Genomic DNA, 19207 nt, shown 5'->3' with positions numbered 1-19207 from the left:
ACTCCCATTCATTTTGGGGACCTGGTTTAAATCTCATACTTCTGAAGTATAAACAAACTACTTCTGTGCAGATTTCAATAAATCAGACAATTCTGAGTAAATTCTGTTTTGGCACTCAATGCATCTTTACAGATGTATTAACTTTGAAAAATAAAAGGAATAGAAAAATCCTATAATGTGACCCAACACAGACCGTGGGTCCTTTAGAGGAGTCTTCAATTTTTTATTTTCTTTTACATGATATGAAAGTACAGGTTCATACCTTCAAAATAAGCCATCACCTGTACAAATCGGGCAGATACTTTTCAATCTATGTCTATTGAAACATGCTGATAACACAATACGTATTCAGAGATACAGGCCATAAGAGAGAATGGAGCAATTTCTCTTACAAGGTATAACAACTACTCTACCCAGAAATCAATGTAACCCCCTCCTCCTCCCCACTTCACACCTTGCAGCTTCCAGTCTGAGGCCTTTGTTATTCCGATGACTTGTGACCCTGCATCTATCCCCAGGCCATCTACAACAACACCCATTCATCTACACTCATTGCACACAATCGGCTGCGGTTACACCTTTCGTATCATCTTCGTATTGTTTTCTTATACGTATCGCCGCGTATCGCCGCGACGTCATGCGCCTCGAGTCACACTTTCGCTTTTTTTCCGTTTTTGTCACCAGAGCACACTGATGTAGTACACTGCCAAAGCAGTAGGTGGCAGTAGGTGGCAAACATGAAGGCAATTTCAACCAATCAGAACGAATGTGCCAATACACTTCCTGGAAGCTCCAGCAAAGAAAATGTCAATAAGGCAGGCGCCTATGCCGCGCCACCATCTTGCCTATTTACTCAATGCAGCAATTCTTTTTTCAGCAAAGCCTAATAAAAGTGCAATAAACAAAACTGATACATTCACTGTGTGTTCTGCCTGTCATTTGTTGATGAAACAAAACTAACATCAACACAAGTGACCACCAAGAGCGGATAGTTTAGTCTAAAAAACGATCGGTAGCATTGTTAGCTGCATGCTAACGTCAATGGAGTATGCCATTATAACAATATAGCATTGTGGCTAGACGCTAACGTTAGCTCACGCTACTTAGCCAGCACCAAACAATTTTGCGTTTCAGCCGTATCCACAAAAAAACGCCAAAAAACGCATTTCTGTGTAGATAGGACATCAAACGTCGTCAAAAAACGTATAAAAAAACGCCAGGAATACACTAGTCTAACCACACTCACAAACTTGAAACTTGTGAGATCGTATAAGAGGATAAAGGAAAATAGTCAAGATAGTAATCAAGGGGCGGTCAGGTGGCGTAGCGGAGAGTGTGTTCGTCACGAACACCGGAGACGCTGGATTCACCTGTTCGAATCCAGCTCACGGCTGGCCGTTCACACTAATACAATTGGCTGTATCAGAGGGTGGGAAAGCTGGCGGGGTGGGTCCGGGTCGTTGTAAACAGCGACTCCTACAGTGCGGTCGGGGCGCCTGCTCAGCGCGGATAGGACCTGAGGGGGGTAGTGTGATCCTTCCACACGTTACACCCTCTCAGTGAGAGTCCGCGCTGCCAGGTGAAAAGAAGCGGTTGATTGGCTAGACGTGTGTCGGAGGAAGCACGTGGTAGCCTCCACTCTCCCAGACCGTCTGTGGGGGGTAGAGTGCGCAGCGACCAGGAAGGGGATTGGGAATTGGCATAACGACTAACATTGGGATGGGAGAAAATCGGAGGAAAAAGGAGGGGGGGAAAGATATAAAAAAAAAAGATAGTAATCAAGATTCAAGATTTTATTATCATTTAAAATAAAGTACAAAATAGATCTGTATTAATAGTTCAGATTAATCATACCAATCGCATTTGGATAAAAGCCTCAGCTAAATGACAAAATGTAAATGTATATTATTTTTTTAGTTTAAATATAAACATTATCTGGCCATCCTCAGTAAATACTATCAAAATCCTCTGACCTCATCTGGTATTTCCAAAGCGTATAACAGACTTATGAAGTTAGTAAGATACTTTTTTTTTTATCCACTTTTTCTCCCATTTTCTATATTTTCTCCCATCCCAATTTCATATCATCCAATTCAACCCTCCCCTGTCACGAACGCTGTTTCTTGCCTCCTACAAGCCGGCTGCAATGTGGACTAAGTCATACATAGCACAAGTCCCCTCCGGTACTTGAGGTAACAGCAGTCGCATCTTTTCACCTGCGCAGCTCGATCTCTCAGTGGCGAGGAGTAACGCGTGGGAGGCTCACGCTGCCCCAGACACTTCCTGATTCCACTGCGCAGGCGCACCAACCGACCTGTAGGAGTCTCTGTCCACAACGCCCGATCCCCACCCATCAGTTTCCCACCCCCTAATACGGCCAATGTGTATTAGTACGGACGACCAGCTAAACTGAAAGCAAATGTGGAGCGCTGGGCTCGAACAGGCGAGCCCAGCGTCTCCAGATTTCGTGGCGAGCGCCTTGCCCACTACGCCACGTAGCCGCCCATGAAGTTAGTAAGATACTTATCTGAGAGAGTGAGAGTGAGAGTGAGAGTGAGAGAGAGAGAGAGAGACCGACTTAGACCATGGCGGGTTACATATTAGTGGCTCACCTAAAGAAATAAAAATAAAATACAACACACTACATAATGGATATAATCTGGTGTCACCTACCAAACTTGGAGAGGATCTCCTGCTGCTCGTCCCTGGAGGAGAAGAGGATCTTGGGATTGAGGCCCTTGGTGTGGGAGCCGTCCCAGGGCGGGGGCTTGGTGCTGGGGCGGTCCCGGGGCTCCACCTCGATGTCCAGGTTCACCTGGAACAGGTCTGGGTACTTCTCCTGGATGTCACATGCATCAAGGTCATACCTGGGAGGGAGGAGGCAGGAGTTAGAGTGGTGGTCTAGCAGAGGAGAAGATAGGAGTTAGAGTGGTTTTCTAGCTGCAGAGGAAAAGAAGATAAGAGTTAGAGTGGTGGTCTAGCAGAGGAGGAGAAGATAGGGAGAGTTAGAGTGGTGGTCTAGCAGAGGAGGAGAAGATAGGGAGAGTTAGAGTGGTGGTCTAGCAGAGGAGGAGAAGATAGGGAGAGTTAGAGTGGTGGTCTAGCAGAGGAGGAGAAGATAGGGAGAGTTAGAGTGGTGGTCTAGCAGAGGAGGAGAAGATAGGGAGAGTTAGAGTGGTGGTCTAGCAGAGGAGGAGAAGATAGGATGAGTTAGAGTGGTGGTCTAGCAGAGGAGAAGAAGATAGGGAGAGTTAGGGTGGTGGTCTAGCAGAGATGAGGAGGAGTAGATAGAGTGGTGGTCTAGCAGAGATGAGGAGTAGTAGTTAGAGTGGTGGTCTAGCACAGGGGTTCCCAACGTTTTCAGGCCGCGACCCCTGAAATAACAGTGTCAGAGAGCCGCGACCCCCACTATTATAGGAGGTGGTATAAAACATTTTTAAGTAATTTTTAATAAAAATGATCTAACCCTAACTACGGTAACCTTACTGTCATGCACTTGTCCTAATATACTAACCTACACTGTAGCACTCAACACTTTGATGAACATTGTTACTCAGCTCATAGAGTTGTGCCCTTCCTAATAACTTGTCGTACAGACCTTGTAAGTCGCTTTGGATAAAAGCATCAGCTAAATGACTAAATGTAATGCACTAATAAGCATGAGGCTTTTAACCACGGCCAGACTGGGGAAATCATTCAGGCCAGGAAATATAGTGCGAAATATAGCCCAGGTCAGGACACTTTTTAAGCGGGGGTTCTGGGGGTCCCCCACCAGGAAAATTCTTGTTACAAAGACTTAGGCAGGGGTTACACACAGTGTTTTTGTGCTCGTTTTTATACGTTTTTGAATACGTTTCATGTCCCTTTTACACAGAAATGCGTTTTGGCGTTTTTTGGTGGATACGGCTGAAACGCTAAATTGTGTTTGCGTTTTGGAGAACCCCTAAAAAACGCGCCGACAACAGCCGTGTAGTCTGCACGGAGCCGTTGTTGCGAAAACGCCCATGCGCAGTAGATGCCATCTGCGTGCCCTCCGGTGACAGAGTTTGTGTGTGTGGGTGTGTGTTTGGGACAGAGCTCCCAGCTCCGTGTCCCTGTGTCCCAAATAGCTGCAGCTACCATGTGTTGTCAAGTTATTGTTATAAGGACCCCAATCCAAGCTACAACAGTCTGCATTCCCTTAACAATTGTTTGTATTGAGCCGTATTGTATTGTACCCATTATGCAATATGTTAAATAAAGTTTACATCCATTCATTCTGCTAGCATTACCACTGGCTAACATGAGCTAGCATTAGCTATCAGACCCGGTTAGCTCAAAGCTCCTCTTTCAACTTAACAAGCATTAAACAAAAAGGCCCAGTCATCTATTCACCTTTGTTTAATACACACAGCGTTGTCTCTAATGTTATCCAACTATTGATAGCTCCCGATATCATCAGTTTGGTGCTGGCTAACTAGCGTGAGCTAACGTTAGCTTCTAGCCACAATGCTATATTGTTATAATGGCATATTCCATTGACGTTAGCATGCAGCTAACTGTAGCTACCGATCTTTTTTTAGACTAAACTATCCGCTCTTGGTGGTCACTTGTGCAGGGATGGGTATCGTTAGGATTTTATCGATACTACTACTCTTATCGATACTGCTTAACGGTTCGGTACTTTATCGATACTCTTATCGGTTCTTTTTGGTTATTTTTTTGCAAGAAAAAAAGACAATTAATTAAGAACAGAATCAACATTGCTTTATTTATAAATACAACTTTATAAATAAGTATTATAAATAAATATAATTTCTTCAGCAACAGCAGCAGCAATGTTCTTTTATATAACTTTATAAATAAATATAATAAATTAATATAATTTCTTCAGCAACAGCAGCAACAATGTTTTAAATGTGTCTGACTCTGAATTATAGACTTTTTATAATAAACAACAAATGCAAAAGGCTAACAGAACTGTGACACTCGTTCACCCTATCCTCTGTCATCCTTCCTCTAGCTGCTAGGGAGAAAGGACTTTGGGTGGTGGAGGGAGGTAGAGGGAGGATGTGTGGTGGCCCTGGGCTCACTGGGCTGGGACATAGTGGCTGACGCCTCAGCTTGACGATCTATAAAAAGTTTAGATTGTAGTATTTGTAGCTAAACAATTGTTTTGTTTATTAGCCTATTTGTAATAATTCGTTATTAGCCTAGGCAACTCCGTATCTTGGGTTACGACTGCAGTATGCAGATGGAACACTGCGCGCAAGGCAGTCGAATACGCGCATTTCTGCACACTAATATCATGTTTTGCCAACAGATGTTTTGATAAATTGATTTGCTCGTATTGCCACCCTTACTGGCAAATGTTTTGTTGCACTTGTGGCAACGTGCATTGTCGGCATTGACCCTTGTAAAGTATATCCATACTTTAGAACGCTTCGCTCTATCCGCCATGATCACGACTCAGTGCATGCAGAGCTGCTGTCTGTGTGCCGCGCGCTATAGCACGGGGCGTCGGGGAGCACTTTCATTAAGGAGTACCCGTATGTAGTACCCGTATGTCTATGTGTAGCACTAGCGAGCGACTCGCGAGGAGTGTGTGTAATAATTGACTCGCTGGCTGCGGCTCGCTTCTCGTGCAGAGACAGAGAGAGGATCGTTCGCAACTTTTAAATAATAATAATAATAATAATAATAATAATAATTTCTCTAGAGTATCGATAGCAGTACCGAGGACGTCAGAGCTTATAAATACTCCGGTATTTTCTAATATAGTACCGGTTCCCGTTTAAAACCGGGGTCCGGGGGGCATCCCTACACTTGTGTTGATGTTAGTTTTGTTTCATCAACAAATGACAGGCAGAACACACAGTGAATGTATCCGTTTTGTTTATTGCACTTTTATTAGGCTTTGCTCAAAAAGAATTGCTGCATTGAGTAAATAGGCAAGATGGTGGCGCCCATAGGCGCCTGCCTTGTTGACATTTTCTTTGCTGGAGCTTCCAGGAAGTGTATTGGCACATTCAAGTTATGATTGGTTGAAATTGCCTTCATGTTCGCCACCTACTGCCACCTACTGCTTTGGCAGTGTACTACATCACTGTGCCCAGGTGACAAAAACAAAAGTGTGACTCGAGGCTGCCACGTTGCGGCGAAACTCCTCTGACAATGAAACGAAAACGAAACTAAGGTGTAACCGCCGCCTTAATTTCCTGCATCCTGGTGCAGGAATTCTAGAATTTGTACCCTTTAAATGCCAGTGTTTGTGATGGCATCACAAATTATTTTATGGATTTTTTGTTTTTTGTAAGGGTCCCGCCTCCACCAATCACATGCGGCTCCCTTTGTGTGTGTGAGCGAGAGAGATAGTCCTATCTAACTTGTGTGAGTTTAGAGTGTTACCCTCTGTTGCAGTGATCTCCTGGCATCCAATGTAATAAAAAAAGTCAACCAACGAACTCGATTCTTGTACCGGATCTCCTCACTGGTAAACAAGAATACCCTGAAGACTCTGGCAGGAGCACTCATTCAAGGGTACTACGACTATGCTTGCACCTCATGGTACCAAAGCACCTCAAAGGCGCTAAAAACAAAATTACAAACATCTCAAAACAAACTGGTCAGACTACTGCTTGACCTGGTGGCTAGGCAAGCAATGGAGTAACACGCTGTTTGTTCTAGCTCCCGTCGAGCCTCTACTTATTTTTATTTTATCTTAATTTAATAAGCTTACGGATTTACAAAACTTAGTGAATCTTACTCAGGGTACATTTGTTCAAACCAATGGTCATTGTTTACACGGACAGATGGCATCAAACCTACGCAAATACAAATACGACTCGACTCCAAGAAGGCCTGAAAAAGCCTCGACTTCCAGTTTGGAGCCACCACCGTCCACACCGTCAAAGATGTCCGGCATGGATACCACAGCCTTAAAGGCGGAGATTCTCCTCGCGCTGAAATCGGAACTCGCAGAGATAATACAATCGGAATTGAAAGGTGCACTTTCCAAAGAGTTCGACCTTATCAGAAATGATTTGAAAGTGATGAATGAGGAAATGCGAAGCTGTGTAGCGGCACTGCGCGTGGATATGAACAAAATGGAGGCTACAGTTAAAGACATGGAGGGTGGTCTCTCAAGGTGGTCGGACGAGGTGGTAACGCTACAAACCACAGTCGAAGACTTAAAATCAGAGGTGGCGGGTCTCAGAGGGAAGTGTGAGGACATGGAAGGAAGAATGAGGAGGTGTAATGTAAGGATACTCGGAGTGGCTGAGACGGATGGCTCGAGTTCCACTGCGTCGGTCTCAAAACTACTGAGAGACGTGCTACAAATGGATAATGAAGTGCTGGTAGACCGCTCGCACTGAACACTGGGGCCGAAGAGGACGGACGGGAAGCCTTGTGCTATCGTGGCTAAACTCCACTACTACCAGGACTGTGTCGAGGTTTTGAGCCGGGCGCGCGCCCAGGCTCCAATACAGATCAACGGAATGACTATTGCAATCTTCCCCGACTACTCGCGAAAGCCAGGGATTTACGGGTTTACGGAGGTAAGGAAGCTACTACGCGGTTGTGAGGACACCCGGTACGGCATTCTTTTTCCAGCCCGACTTCGCATCACGCACAAGGGAAAAGATAAAGAGTTCATCGATGCAGGTGAAGCAATGAACTACGTCAGAAAGAACATTGTACACGCAGCAGCGGGTGAGGTCGGGTAGGCTACCTTTGGCACACACAATGCTAGCATTCTTTAGAAAAGAAGAATAAAGGATTCTTGAGATGCTGTTTGCTCTGCACATCACTATAAACTTTTTCGATCAGAAAGGGGAGATACTAGGATATTTGTGTGTTATATCTGTACCGTACAGATGTTGTGAATGATGTGCCATCTTGTCCCCAACGGGTTACTGCTTGCTAAAAGGCCACTGTAAAATCAGCTAATTAACAATCTAGTGTAATGATCCACCTACTCAGTTTCAATAATTTACCACTGGTTGTTATTAAGCTATACAACAGACTTAACACCCAGCAAATCTCTGATCGTATATCAACAGACCACATAGAAAGAGAGATGTATCGGTGTGTACGTGCTGCTTATGATATGCAGGTGATGTGAACAATGTATCATATTAACTTCAACAGGACAATATATGTATAGAGGCTACTGTAATGTCTACTGTGTGATCATCTATGTGTAGCATCATCTGCCTAGCATTGAGAGGACGCCACTGGACACCATATATCAAGCTAAGTGACTCACGAATCTCCAGCAAATTCATTGCCCTCTACTTATGATGTACAGGTGATGTGAACAGTGTATAATTTTGGCCCCAATAGGACAATGTGTGTATACACAGACATATAAATATGTACACACGCTCACCTACGATGACGCACGTACTCGCACACCTAATGGATGCACTATCTAGAGATTCTAGACGTACCACACACACGTGGGCGCATATTACACGCATGCAGACACACATGTAGACACACATACATACACGTTTACACATTATACAGATACGGGGGCATGGACCCACACACTCACCCATACGCTTACACCCTGGCTGTGTCCGATACATCCATACACACATAGGTTCACGTGCACGCAACTGCACAAGCACTTAAGGGCATATGCCCAGGTACACACCCATTTGTAGACGCATGGACACACGCACACTCCCACACCTCTTCCAATTTATTCTATATCACCCAATCAGGCACCCTTTTTTGTGTTTAACGGGGCATGTTGGTTGCCCTTGCTCGGGAGTAAGGTGTTCTGCCTTATTTTGGGGCCTGCTTGATGTGAGGTTGTTAATGTTAATATATTATTGTTATGCTTACCGTTTACCGTTGCCACCTATATTACCTTACCTGGTTGGGTGTATCCCACTGGGCAGCTGAAGACCTTATATAATACCAAGATCGGAGTAAAAACTTTTACTCTTATTTTTCTTTTCTTTCTCTTTATTATTTTCTTTTACCTAAGGGGCTCAACGGGGGCCTGAGCGGCTGGCTCCATAGGTAGAGCACCTCCAACACAAGCACATTATGTGTGGATTAGTTTCTGAAGGGTATTTTGGGCACCTTGTTTTTTATAGGTGTCAGGGGGGGGGGGGGGGTTACCGGACTTGTACATTCAACATGCTTAGCTGATCAGACGTCTGTTTTGCTTTTCACCTGTAGTTGTGCTGAGCTCTCTCTAGGTTCCAGATGCATGGCCTCTCTCATCTACTATGATCAACACGGGTGATACCATGGGGCTGGAAGGGTGCTCTGTCAATTTCGTGAGTTGGAATGTTAAATCACTCAACCACCCAGTAAAGCGTAAGAAGATGCTTACACATTTAAAACAACTCAATGTAGACATAGCGTTTTTACAGGAGACACTTAAAAACTGCGGACCATGCTCGACTGAGGGGGGTGTGGGTGGGACTGATGCATCACTCCAACTTCCACACGAGGGCCAGAGGAGCAGCCATTTTGATAGATAAAAACACGCCATTTACTATGTCAAGTGTAGAGGCCGACCCTGCAGGGCGCTATATTATAGTGATGGGGAAACTGCATTCATTTCCGGTCATTCTGGCTAATATCTACGCTCCAAACTGGGACAACCCTTCGTTCTTCACCAGCCTTTTTTCTCGCCTACCGGATATGACCTCGCACCATCTCATCCTTGGCGGCGACATGAATTGTGCACTCTCCCCGGTGCTGGACTGTAGCTCGCCCAGAAAGGCCCCCCAGTCCAGCTCTGCCCACGCAATCCGGCGCTTTCTTAAATCATATGGGGTAGCTGACGTGTGGCAGTTTCGTAATCCTACATCGAGAGGATACTCCTTTTCCATAATACCTTCTCACGCATAGACAGCTTTCTTCTGGATAAGAGACTCCTTCCCCTCGTAACCAAATGCGAATACGGAGCGATAGTTATCTCAGACCATGGTCCCTTAGTTATGAAAATGACTATCCCAAATACACGGCTCGGCCACCGCCAGTGGAGACTCAACCCGTTGCTCCTGTCGGAGGAAGCCTTCACAAGCTTCATCACCTCGGAAATTACATTATTTCTCGACATTAATAAGACTCCGGGAATGTCTTCTTTAACCATTTGGGAATCACTGAAGGCGTACTTAAGGGGACAGGTGATTTCATATTGCGCCAACCAAAAGAAGATAAACACGGCACGCCTTAAGCAACCGACGGACGAGATTTTGGAGCTAGATAGACTACATAGCCACTCGCCATCAACCGACACGTTGAAAAAAACGTATATCGCTGCGAACTGAGTTTGACCTCCTGTCAACGCGACAGGCTGAGTACCTCATTACTAAAACGCGACAGGGGTACTATGAACATGGGGACAAGGCCGGACGGATACTTGCCCATCAGCTGCGACAAAGAACTGCCAACCAGTCCATCCCCACTATCAACGACGAGCGGGGCTCAAAAGCCACTGACAACCTTAAAATTAATAAAAGCTTTAAAACTTTCTACCAATCGTTATACACCTCGGACTCGCAAGTGGGGCCCTCCACGCTAGACGATTTCTATAGGACCCTCCGTGTCCCGACAGTCGACCCAGAGAGGGCTGCAGATCTGGAGGAGGAACTTACGGTTGCAGAGATTACGTCAGCGATTAGATCTATGCAGAGTGGCAAGTCCCCGGGGCCAGACGGCTACCCTACAGACTTCTACAAAACGTATTTGATGAATCATTCTCAACAAATTCTCTTCCTCCGACCATGCGCCAAGCGGTTATCTCCTTAATCCTTAAGAAAGACAAGAACCAACTGGAATGCCGCTCGTTCCGTCCAATTTCCCTCCTTAACACCGATGTCAAGGTTCTCGCCAAGGTTCTGGCCCGTCGTCTGGAGGGGGTTCTCCCCTCAATTATCTCGCCGGACCAAACAGGCTTCATCAAGAATCGGTACTCTTTCTTTAATATCAGACGCCTCCTAAATATCCTGTATAGCCCCTCTCCACCCGGAACACCCGAGGTGGTCCTCTCCCTTGATGCGGAAAAAGCGTTTGATCGGGTGGAGTGGGACTATCTTTTTCACACTCTGGAGAGGTTTGGGTTTGGCCCTAAACTCATAGCTTGGATTAAAATTCTATATAAGTCTCCGATGGCTGCCGTTCGCACCAACAACAATCTATCCACCTACTTTGAACTCCATAGGGGTACGAGACAGGGATGTCCTTTATCTCCACTCCTTTTCGCGATCGCAATGGAGCCCCTTGCGCTGGCTCTGAGGCAGAACGCCGATATCAAGGGGATCATGCGCGCGGAGCATAAAGTCTCGCTCTACGCGGACGACATGTTGCTGTATATATCACAACCTCAAACGAGTCTTCCTCGGTTGATGACCCTACTTGCGGACTTCGGCAAAATATCCGGATACAAAATCAACATTCAAAAAAGCGAACTGATGCCCGTCGGCACCTCGGCGGATCGGATACCTCTGAGCACATTCCCGTTTAAAATTAGCCCTAAAAAGTTCAAGTACCTCGGGATATGGATCACGCATGAACATAAGGACCTATACATGGCTAACTATCAACCTTTACTCTAAGGCCTAACAAAAATAATAGTTGGTTTCAGGTTGGTTGTCAGTTTGGCCATGGGTAGGTAGGGATTTTTTTTTTTTTTTTTTATTATTCTTTCCCACGGCGACTATGGATAGGGAATTTCTTTATTTAATTAACCCTTTCACTGCCACACGACAGAAGGTTAGCCCTTTACTATCACACAACCGACGGCGATGCTCCATCATTAGCATCATTAGCTCCGCATCCGCGGAGCTAATGATGCTAATGATGGAGCATCGCCGTCGGTTGTGTGATAGTAAAGGGCTAACCTTCTGTATTGTCACAGTGAAAGGGTTAACCGGCTGTCGTGTGGCAGTGAAAGGGTTAAAATGTTCACAACAACATGGATGCATGTACTCTGCCAGCATGTTTAATATCCATAATACTAAATGTTTGACTAAGATTTCTATGAAACTTTATTCTATAAAAAAAAAAAAAAAAAAAAAAAAAAAATGATTTTTTTTTTTTAATATATAATTTTTTTTTAAAACTCATAAAATATATTGGGTCGCACCTAAATCGGCAGGGTCGGTCGGCAACCTGAAACCAACCATTATTTTTGTTAGGCCTAACCTGGCGAGAGATATTGAACGTTGCGACCCCCTGTCGCTATCCCTGGGTGGGAGAATCAACACAATAAAGATGAATGTATTGCCGAAATTTCTATATGTATTTCAGAGTCTTCCAGTCTTTCTGACCAAAACATTCTTCTCCCAGATAAACAACCAGATATCCTCCTTTATCTGGAACAAAAAACCACCCCGGATAAAAAGATGTATGCTGCAGAGACCCCGCGTAATGGGTGGGATGGCGCTTCCAAACTTTATTTACTACTACTGGGCAGCAAACATAAGATCGTTATTATACTGGGTAAAGGGGGAGGACACAGCCCCCTGGTGGACAGTACTGGAGAGAGCGTCGGTTAAATCCACCTCCATATCTGCCTTGTTATGTGCTAAGCTCCCGTTCACACAGCCCATATCTAGCTTTACCTCGAACCCAGTTGTCATCCACTCGATAAAAGTGTGGAACCAATTTAGAAGAACCTTCTCCCTCAGGGAACTATCACTGGCTGCTCCGATCACAAGGAATCACATGTTTGTCCCATCAACGATGGATAAGGCCTTCGACAGTTAGGCTGGGAGTGGAGTGATTACGCCGTCTGACCTCTATATAGACGGCAACTTTGCCTCCTTTGAACAGCTAGTACAGAAATACAAGATCCCTAGGTCACACTTCTATAGATACTTGCAACTCCGGAGCTTCGTAACTTCGAACTCGGACTGCTACCCGGTGTGTCCTCCTGCCTCCCTTTTAGACTCAATCTTGAACTGTAAACTGATCCAGAAACAGGCTATAAGCTGAATTTATGAATTACTTAATAGAAGCAACTCGAAACCTTTAGATCTCCTCGGGGGCAGATGGGAGACTGACTTAGGTGAACCAATCACAGAGGTCACATGGGACAAGATAATACAGGGGATTTTCTCCTCTTCCATTTGCCTTAAACATGCGGTTATCCAATTTAAAATTGTACACCGACTGCATTGGTCTAAAGACGCTGCAGACGGGCTCCAGCCACTCTGCTCCACATGTTCTGGACGTGCCCAAAGTGGCACACCTACTGGCAGACCATCTTTGACACCTTCTCTAAGATATTTGGAAAGGAAGTGGAGCCATCACCATATATTGCATTATTCGGAGTGGCCCCAGCGGACATCCACTTTAGATGGTGGGAATCTAGAATGCTGGCCTTCTGTTCACTTTTGGCCAGAAGGCTGATACTGTTCAAATGGAAGGACCCAGGTTCACCCGTCTACGGCCACTGGATGAGAGAGGTCATGTATCATATTAAACTGGAGAAGATCAGGTATACTATCAGAGGTTGTACAGAAAAATTCCACAATATTTGGGATCCTTTCCTAACTTTCTTTGAGGGTATGGAAGCGGATAATGTGACAATCTGACTGGCCTTCCTGGTCTCTCAGCTTGTTATTATTTATTTTTCTATTATGTTCTTACTTTTCTTCTTCTCTATCTGCAGAATGCAAGAGATATGTGACTGCTGTCGAGTGATTTAAAAGCTAAAAGGAAAAACAATGATTAATAAACGATCCAAGATATTTTAGAATGATTTTGTCTGGTATAGGGGTGGGGGGAGGGAGGGAGGAGGGAGGGCCTTATTTTCTTTTTCTTTTCTTTTGGCCCATGTGGGACCGCCTGTTAAAAAACGAAATTTTCAAATAAAAAAAACCTTGTTAAAAAAGAAAATACTACTGCTTGACCTTACTCCTAGAACCCACCTCACCCCTGCCCACTTTGACAAACTAGGATGGCTTAGAGTAGACGACAGAGTACAGCAACTTGCAATGGGCCTGGTCTACACGATACACTACACGACCAAGGTACCCATGTACATGTCAAAATACTTCCCAAAGGTCAGTGAATACCACGATCACAACACCAGAGGGAGCTCCATAAATCATGTTAAACCCAGATTCGGCTCAAACAAGGGACTAAACACGTTTAGCAATTATGCCACATCAATGTGGAACGCCCTACCCAAAGCTGTAAAGGAATGTGAATCACTACCCACTTTGAAAAACACTCTCAAAGAACACCTACGGGAGACTGCAATTCGAAACTGGCCCCTGTAAATGTCCTAACCCAACCCAATGTACAGTTTTGCTTGTACAGTTGTAATCATTCCCAAAGTGGGGGTCGTGAGATGATTTCCAGAATGTATTGATTTCATAGAACGTGTGAAATAGGCCTATAATTAAAAATAATTAAAATACATTAAACTGGTATAAGAAATGCGTTTAAAATGTAAAATAATAGACCTAAAATGCTGATAATAAATCATATTCAGCCTATGGATTTCCTACATAATGCACGTCATAGCAACGGCATGCGTGACACCTGTTTGAGCTGCGGGATGAGGGGCGCTTGTTTCTGATGGAGAATGCCTGGATAACAAGGCTATAGCATATTTGTCTTGCATATTTGCTAAAATTAATGGACTTAATCTGCCACTACAAGGTGAAAACACAACCATCCTGTCGGTCAATAATAAAATACACGCGTTCACGAGGAAACTCGAACGCTGGAGTAGAAATTGGCCAGATTTATGTTTCCAGAGCTTGATGAATGGTTTAAAAAGTATTTCCCTGAGGAAATCAAGCGACCGAACCTTAAAGACAGTGGGGCAGATTCACAAAGGGATTGCGCAGCTTTTTCTGACACTAAACCGGCGCAAATTGCTCTGAAACACAGTTTGCTATTCACAGAGAAGGTTGTAATCTGGTGTGAGCCAGCAGACGAGAGCAAAGTGATGAGCCTGCGAGCGACGTGGAAAAATATGGGTGATTTTGCGCAAACTCCCACTCGCGGTGATGGAGAAATTAATCAGAATCAGAATCAGAAAGGTCTTTATTGCCAAGTAGTTTTCACATACAAGGAATTAGCTCGAGTCATTTTCGGTGCAACATTAGCAGACAGACATTAACAGACAGATAATACAATAAAGAGGTGGTGTAAAATAAAATGAAATATGAACTAAGTTAAGCACAATATAATATAACTATGAAATCAAATATAGGCCAGGGCTGGACAACTGTAAATAAAGAGGTTGAATTAAATTAAATGGGATATAAACTAAATGAAACATAGCACAATAGAATATAGTACAATTATAAGTAAAAAATTAAATAGGAATTAAAGGACATGACAGACGGATGCAATGATGAAAGAAGGGACAAAAACAAAGGATGCAATGTGTCATGAAACTAGGCAAGCTCTATACATAAACGAAATACAATACGAAATAAACGAAATACTAATGGTGAAAAATACTGTTATGTCTATGCCTCATTTCGGGTTTATTTTCCCATTTCCTGATATCTGCCAACAGCGCTGTCAGGTGCAGACTGCTCCACGAGCAAACTGTGCTGGAGCAAATCAGGAGCATGAATGGCTCGCAAAAACGGAGCAGATACCGCACGCTAAACTCGCTCAGTTAAAGGTGCAATTAGCACTGTGCAATCCATTCTTTGTGAATTCGCCCCAGTGTTTCAGTCCAAGCCGCTGGCTGAGTTTTGGATATCAGTTGAGGGGGAATACGCACAGCTATCCACCATTTGGATCTACCTACCTATGCGAAAAAACATTCTCTGCACTGACTTATATAAAAAATAAGTACAGATCACGTCTGAATGTGGAGGATGATCTCAGAGTCGCTGTCTCCAAAATTAAACCCAGACTGGACTTGTTGTGCTCCAAGCATAGTGCCCATCCATCTCATTAGGTGAGTTGAACATTAGCCTTCTAAATTAAACGCACTATGTATTCATTTTAGGGTTGTTCGATTATTGTGTTTTTTTTTTTTTTTTTTCACTTTTTCTCCTCCTATTTTTCTTGTATTTTCCTCCCATCCCAATTTAGTCGTTATGCCAATTCCCCCCTCCCCTTCCTGGTCATTGCACGCATTTGCCCCCTACTTGCCGGTCTAGGGAGCCCTGAAGTCTATCACATGCTTCCTCCGATACATAGGAGACAGCCAGCAGCCTCTTTTCACCTGGCAGCGAGGACTCTCATTGGGTGAGTGTAACGCGTGGGAGGGCACACTACCTCACCCAGATCCCTTCCTCGCTGTGCAGGCGCCCTGACTGAGGAGGAGGCTGTTTACAATGACCAGATTACCACCCACCGGCTTCCCTCCCGCTGACACTGCCAATTGTGTCAGTATGACGACCGGCCAAGCCGGAGGCACCGCTGACAGCTGGATTCGATACCAGTGTATCTGCGGTGGTAGACAGACACTTAGTCCGCTGCGCTACCCGGCCGCTCGTTATTGTGTTATTTTCTGTATTTATTGTGCATGTTAAAAGTCTCCAATGCTTATTATTAGTGAGGCCTTCAACCTTGAACTGGAGAGTCTGGACTGGTCAGATGAACTCAATGGTACACTGGTTGAAGAAACATGGCATGGTTTCAAAACCAAATTCTCAACAATACTAAACGACATGGCCCCCCTAAGAACCACCAGGGTAAAAAATCGCGCTGAGCCGTGGATGCACTCCGAAATACTGGCCGCTATGAAAACCAGAGACAAAAAATGCTCTGAGTTTCGTAAAAGTCAGTCAAAGCTTACTAAAAGCACGAGCAGTGAACTCCAAGCCCACGTGACTGAACTCAAACTAGAAAGAAACAGACTAAAGGCCTCTACATGCTACAGCAAATTCAAAGCAACTTCAACACAACATCGGCGCGATTTCAGCGCGCTTGTTGCAGACAGTCTTGTAGACTGTGTTGCGAGGACGTTGCGTACCTGTCTCCAAAATCTAATCTAAAGACCCGTTGCGTTGGTATTGCGTAGCAGTGATTGGTTGGTAGTGAATGGGGGCGGGGCTGTCTGTCACTTCTAGTGTTTTCCTGGCTCGAGACCAAAAGAAAACTTTCTGACAGGAGCTCGAGACCAAAAGAAAACTTTCTGACAGGAGCTCGATAGCTAGTGTATTGTTTCATTACACTTGTTTAATTGTTTGTTTAAAATGAATCAAATGCAGGAACGTATTGCAGAGGAGGTCCGAAAGTACAAACATTTATATAATAGTGGGTCTAAAGACTACAAGGATAGCATTATGACGATGAATCCGTGGAAGGAGATTGGGGAAACAATGGGGATGGACTGGGTTGATGTGGCGATATAACTATATTACACTATATACAAGAACACAAGCGAAAACAAACATAAACAGGGCTATTATTATACTAACGATGTATGGTTGAGAAGGGAAATCCGTTTGTAATTGCTAGAGTGCGCACTGCGCACCTTCGGCTGCCCAAAGTATTCAGGCGGGCTGGGCGCGCTCGAGCCGCACATCCGGGGTACATTTTGTTGCATCATAGGCTGCGCGTTGATTTTGCAGAAGCATAAAGGTAATGTGTCTGCAACACCGTTGCTTTGTCGATGTTGTGTTGAAGTTGCTTTGAAGTTTCTGTAGCATGCAGAGGCCTTAAGAAACGACGTAAACTCCATGATCAAAACTGCAAAAAAGAATTTCATCAATGACAAAACTGAGGAAAACAAAAACAAACCACGTGAACTTTGGAAATTACTCAATAATCAACTAGGATGCAGTAAAAAACTTAAAACCAGATTCTCAAACATAAACATAAAAACGGACAACACGCTCATCACAGACAAGCTGGATGTAGCCAATTACTTAAACATTTTCTTCACAAACATAGCCACAACACTAGTAAACAAACTACCCTCCCACTCAGGGCTTTATGGGGTAGAACACATAGTAGCTTACTACAAAAACCTAGGGGTCCGCAAGGACGACTTCAAGCTGGAAATGGTAACAACAGATGAGGTACTCAATAAACTGAGCGCCCTCCAACCTAACAAGGCCACTGGCCATGACAACATCCCCTCCAAATTCCTCAGAGACTCAGCAGCCGCCATCATCACACACATAATAAACCTCTCCATAAAACAGGGACACGTCCCCAAGGACTTCAAAATTGCGAGGGTGACCCCTCTGCACAAAAAGGGCAGCAAATTAGACCCAGGCAACTACCGCCCTGTTTCTATTCTCACCTCCATCTCGAAAGTCATGGAAAAAATAGTCTACGAACAGGTCGAAAAGTACCTAGCGGAAAAAAATCTAATCTACGAATTCCAATCTGGCTTCAGAACATCCCACTCCACTGACACATGCCTTCTCTATTTGAATGACCACATCAAACAAGAGGTGGACGCAGGCAAATACTGCGGCATGGTCATGCTGGACCTACAAAAGGCCTTTGACACGGTCAATCACTCCATTCTGATTGACAAGCTAAAAGCAATTGGTTTTGATAGTCTATCAGTGAGCTGGATGCAATCCTACCTTGAGGGGAGGGAACAGATGGTGGAGGTAAACGGTACCCTATCCCCCCCCCTCACAGTGAGCTGTGGTGTTCCACAAGGAAGCATACTAGGACCGCTACTGTTCCTAATTTATGCAAATGACATGTCGTCAGCTTGTGACTGCAACTTGTTCCTGTTTGCGGACGACTCAGCCCTGCTGGTCTCTGACAAGAACAAGTTACAGGTTGAAAAAACCCTCAGCTCGGAACTAGGCAGAATCTGCATATGGCTCGCTGATAACAAACTATCATTACACATGGGCAAAACAGAGTCCATTCTCTTCGGTTCAAATAACAAACTCAGCAAGACCGACGGCTTCTCAGTTACAGTGGGTGACAATATTGTCACAAGGAAAGATGAAATTACCTACCTGGGTTCCATCCTAGAGGCTAATCTCTCCTGTGACAAAATGGCATCCAATGTAATAAAAAAAGTCAACCAACGAACTCGATTCTTGTACCGGATCTCCTCTCTGGTAAACAAGAATACCCTGAAGACTCTGGCAGGAGCACTCATTCAGGGGTACTACGACTATGCTTGCACCTCATGGTACCAAAGCACCTCAAAGGCGCTAAAAACAAAATTACAAACATCTCAAAACAAACTGGTCAGACTACTGCTTGACCTTACTCCTAGAACCCACCTCACCCCTGCCCACTTTGACAACCTAGGATGGCTTAGAGTAGACGACAGAGTACAGCAACT

General features: G+C 44.5%; 1 protein-coding gene across 3 annotated transcripts in view; it reads right to left on the bottom strand.

The window, feature by feature from the left end:
• gak (cyclin G associated kinase) overlaps nt 1–19207 on the bottom strand; it is a 180278-nt gene that overhangs the window by 42002 nt on the left and 119069 nt on the right. For all 3 annotated transcript variants that reach the window (XM_084329893.1, XM_084329894.1, XM_084329895.1), the window contains one exon: nt 2674–2867. In XM_084329893.1, the coding sequence (XP_084186019.1) occupies nt 2674–2867 (194 nt within the window). The remainder of the gene's footprint in view (nt 1–2673; nt 2868–19207) is intronic.

This window comes from Notolepis coatsorum (genome assembly GCF_963971535.1).
Source record: "Notolepis coatsorum genome assembly, chromosome: 1".
NCBI lineage: Eukaryota > Metazoa > Chordata > Actinopteri > Aulopiformes > Paralepididae > Notolepis > Notolepis coatsorum.
The sequence above is the reverse complement of the archived record's forward strand: the minus strand, read 5'-3'. Positions and strand labels throughout refer to the sequence as shown.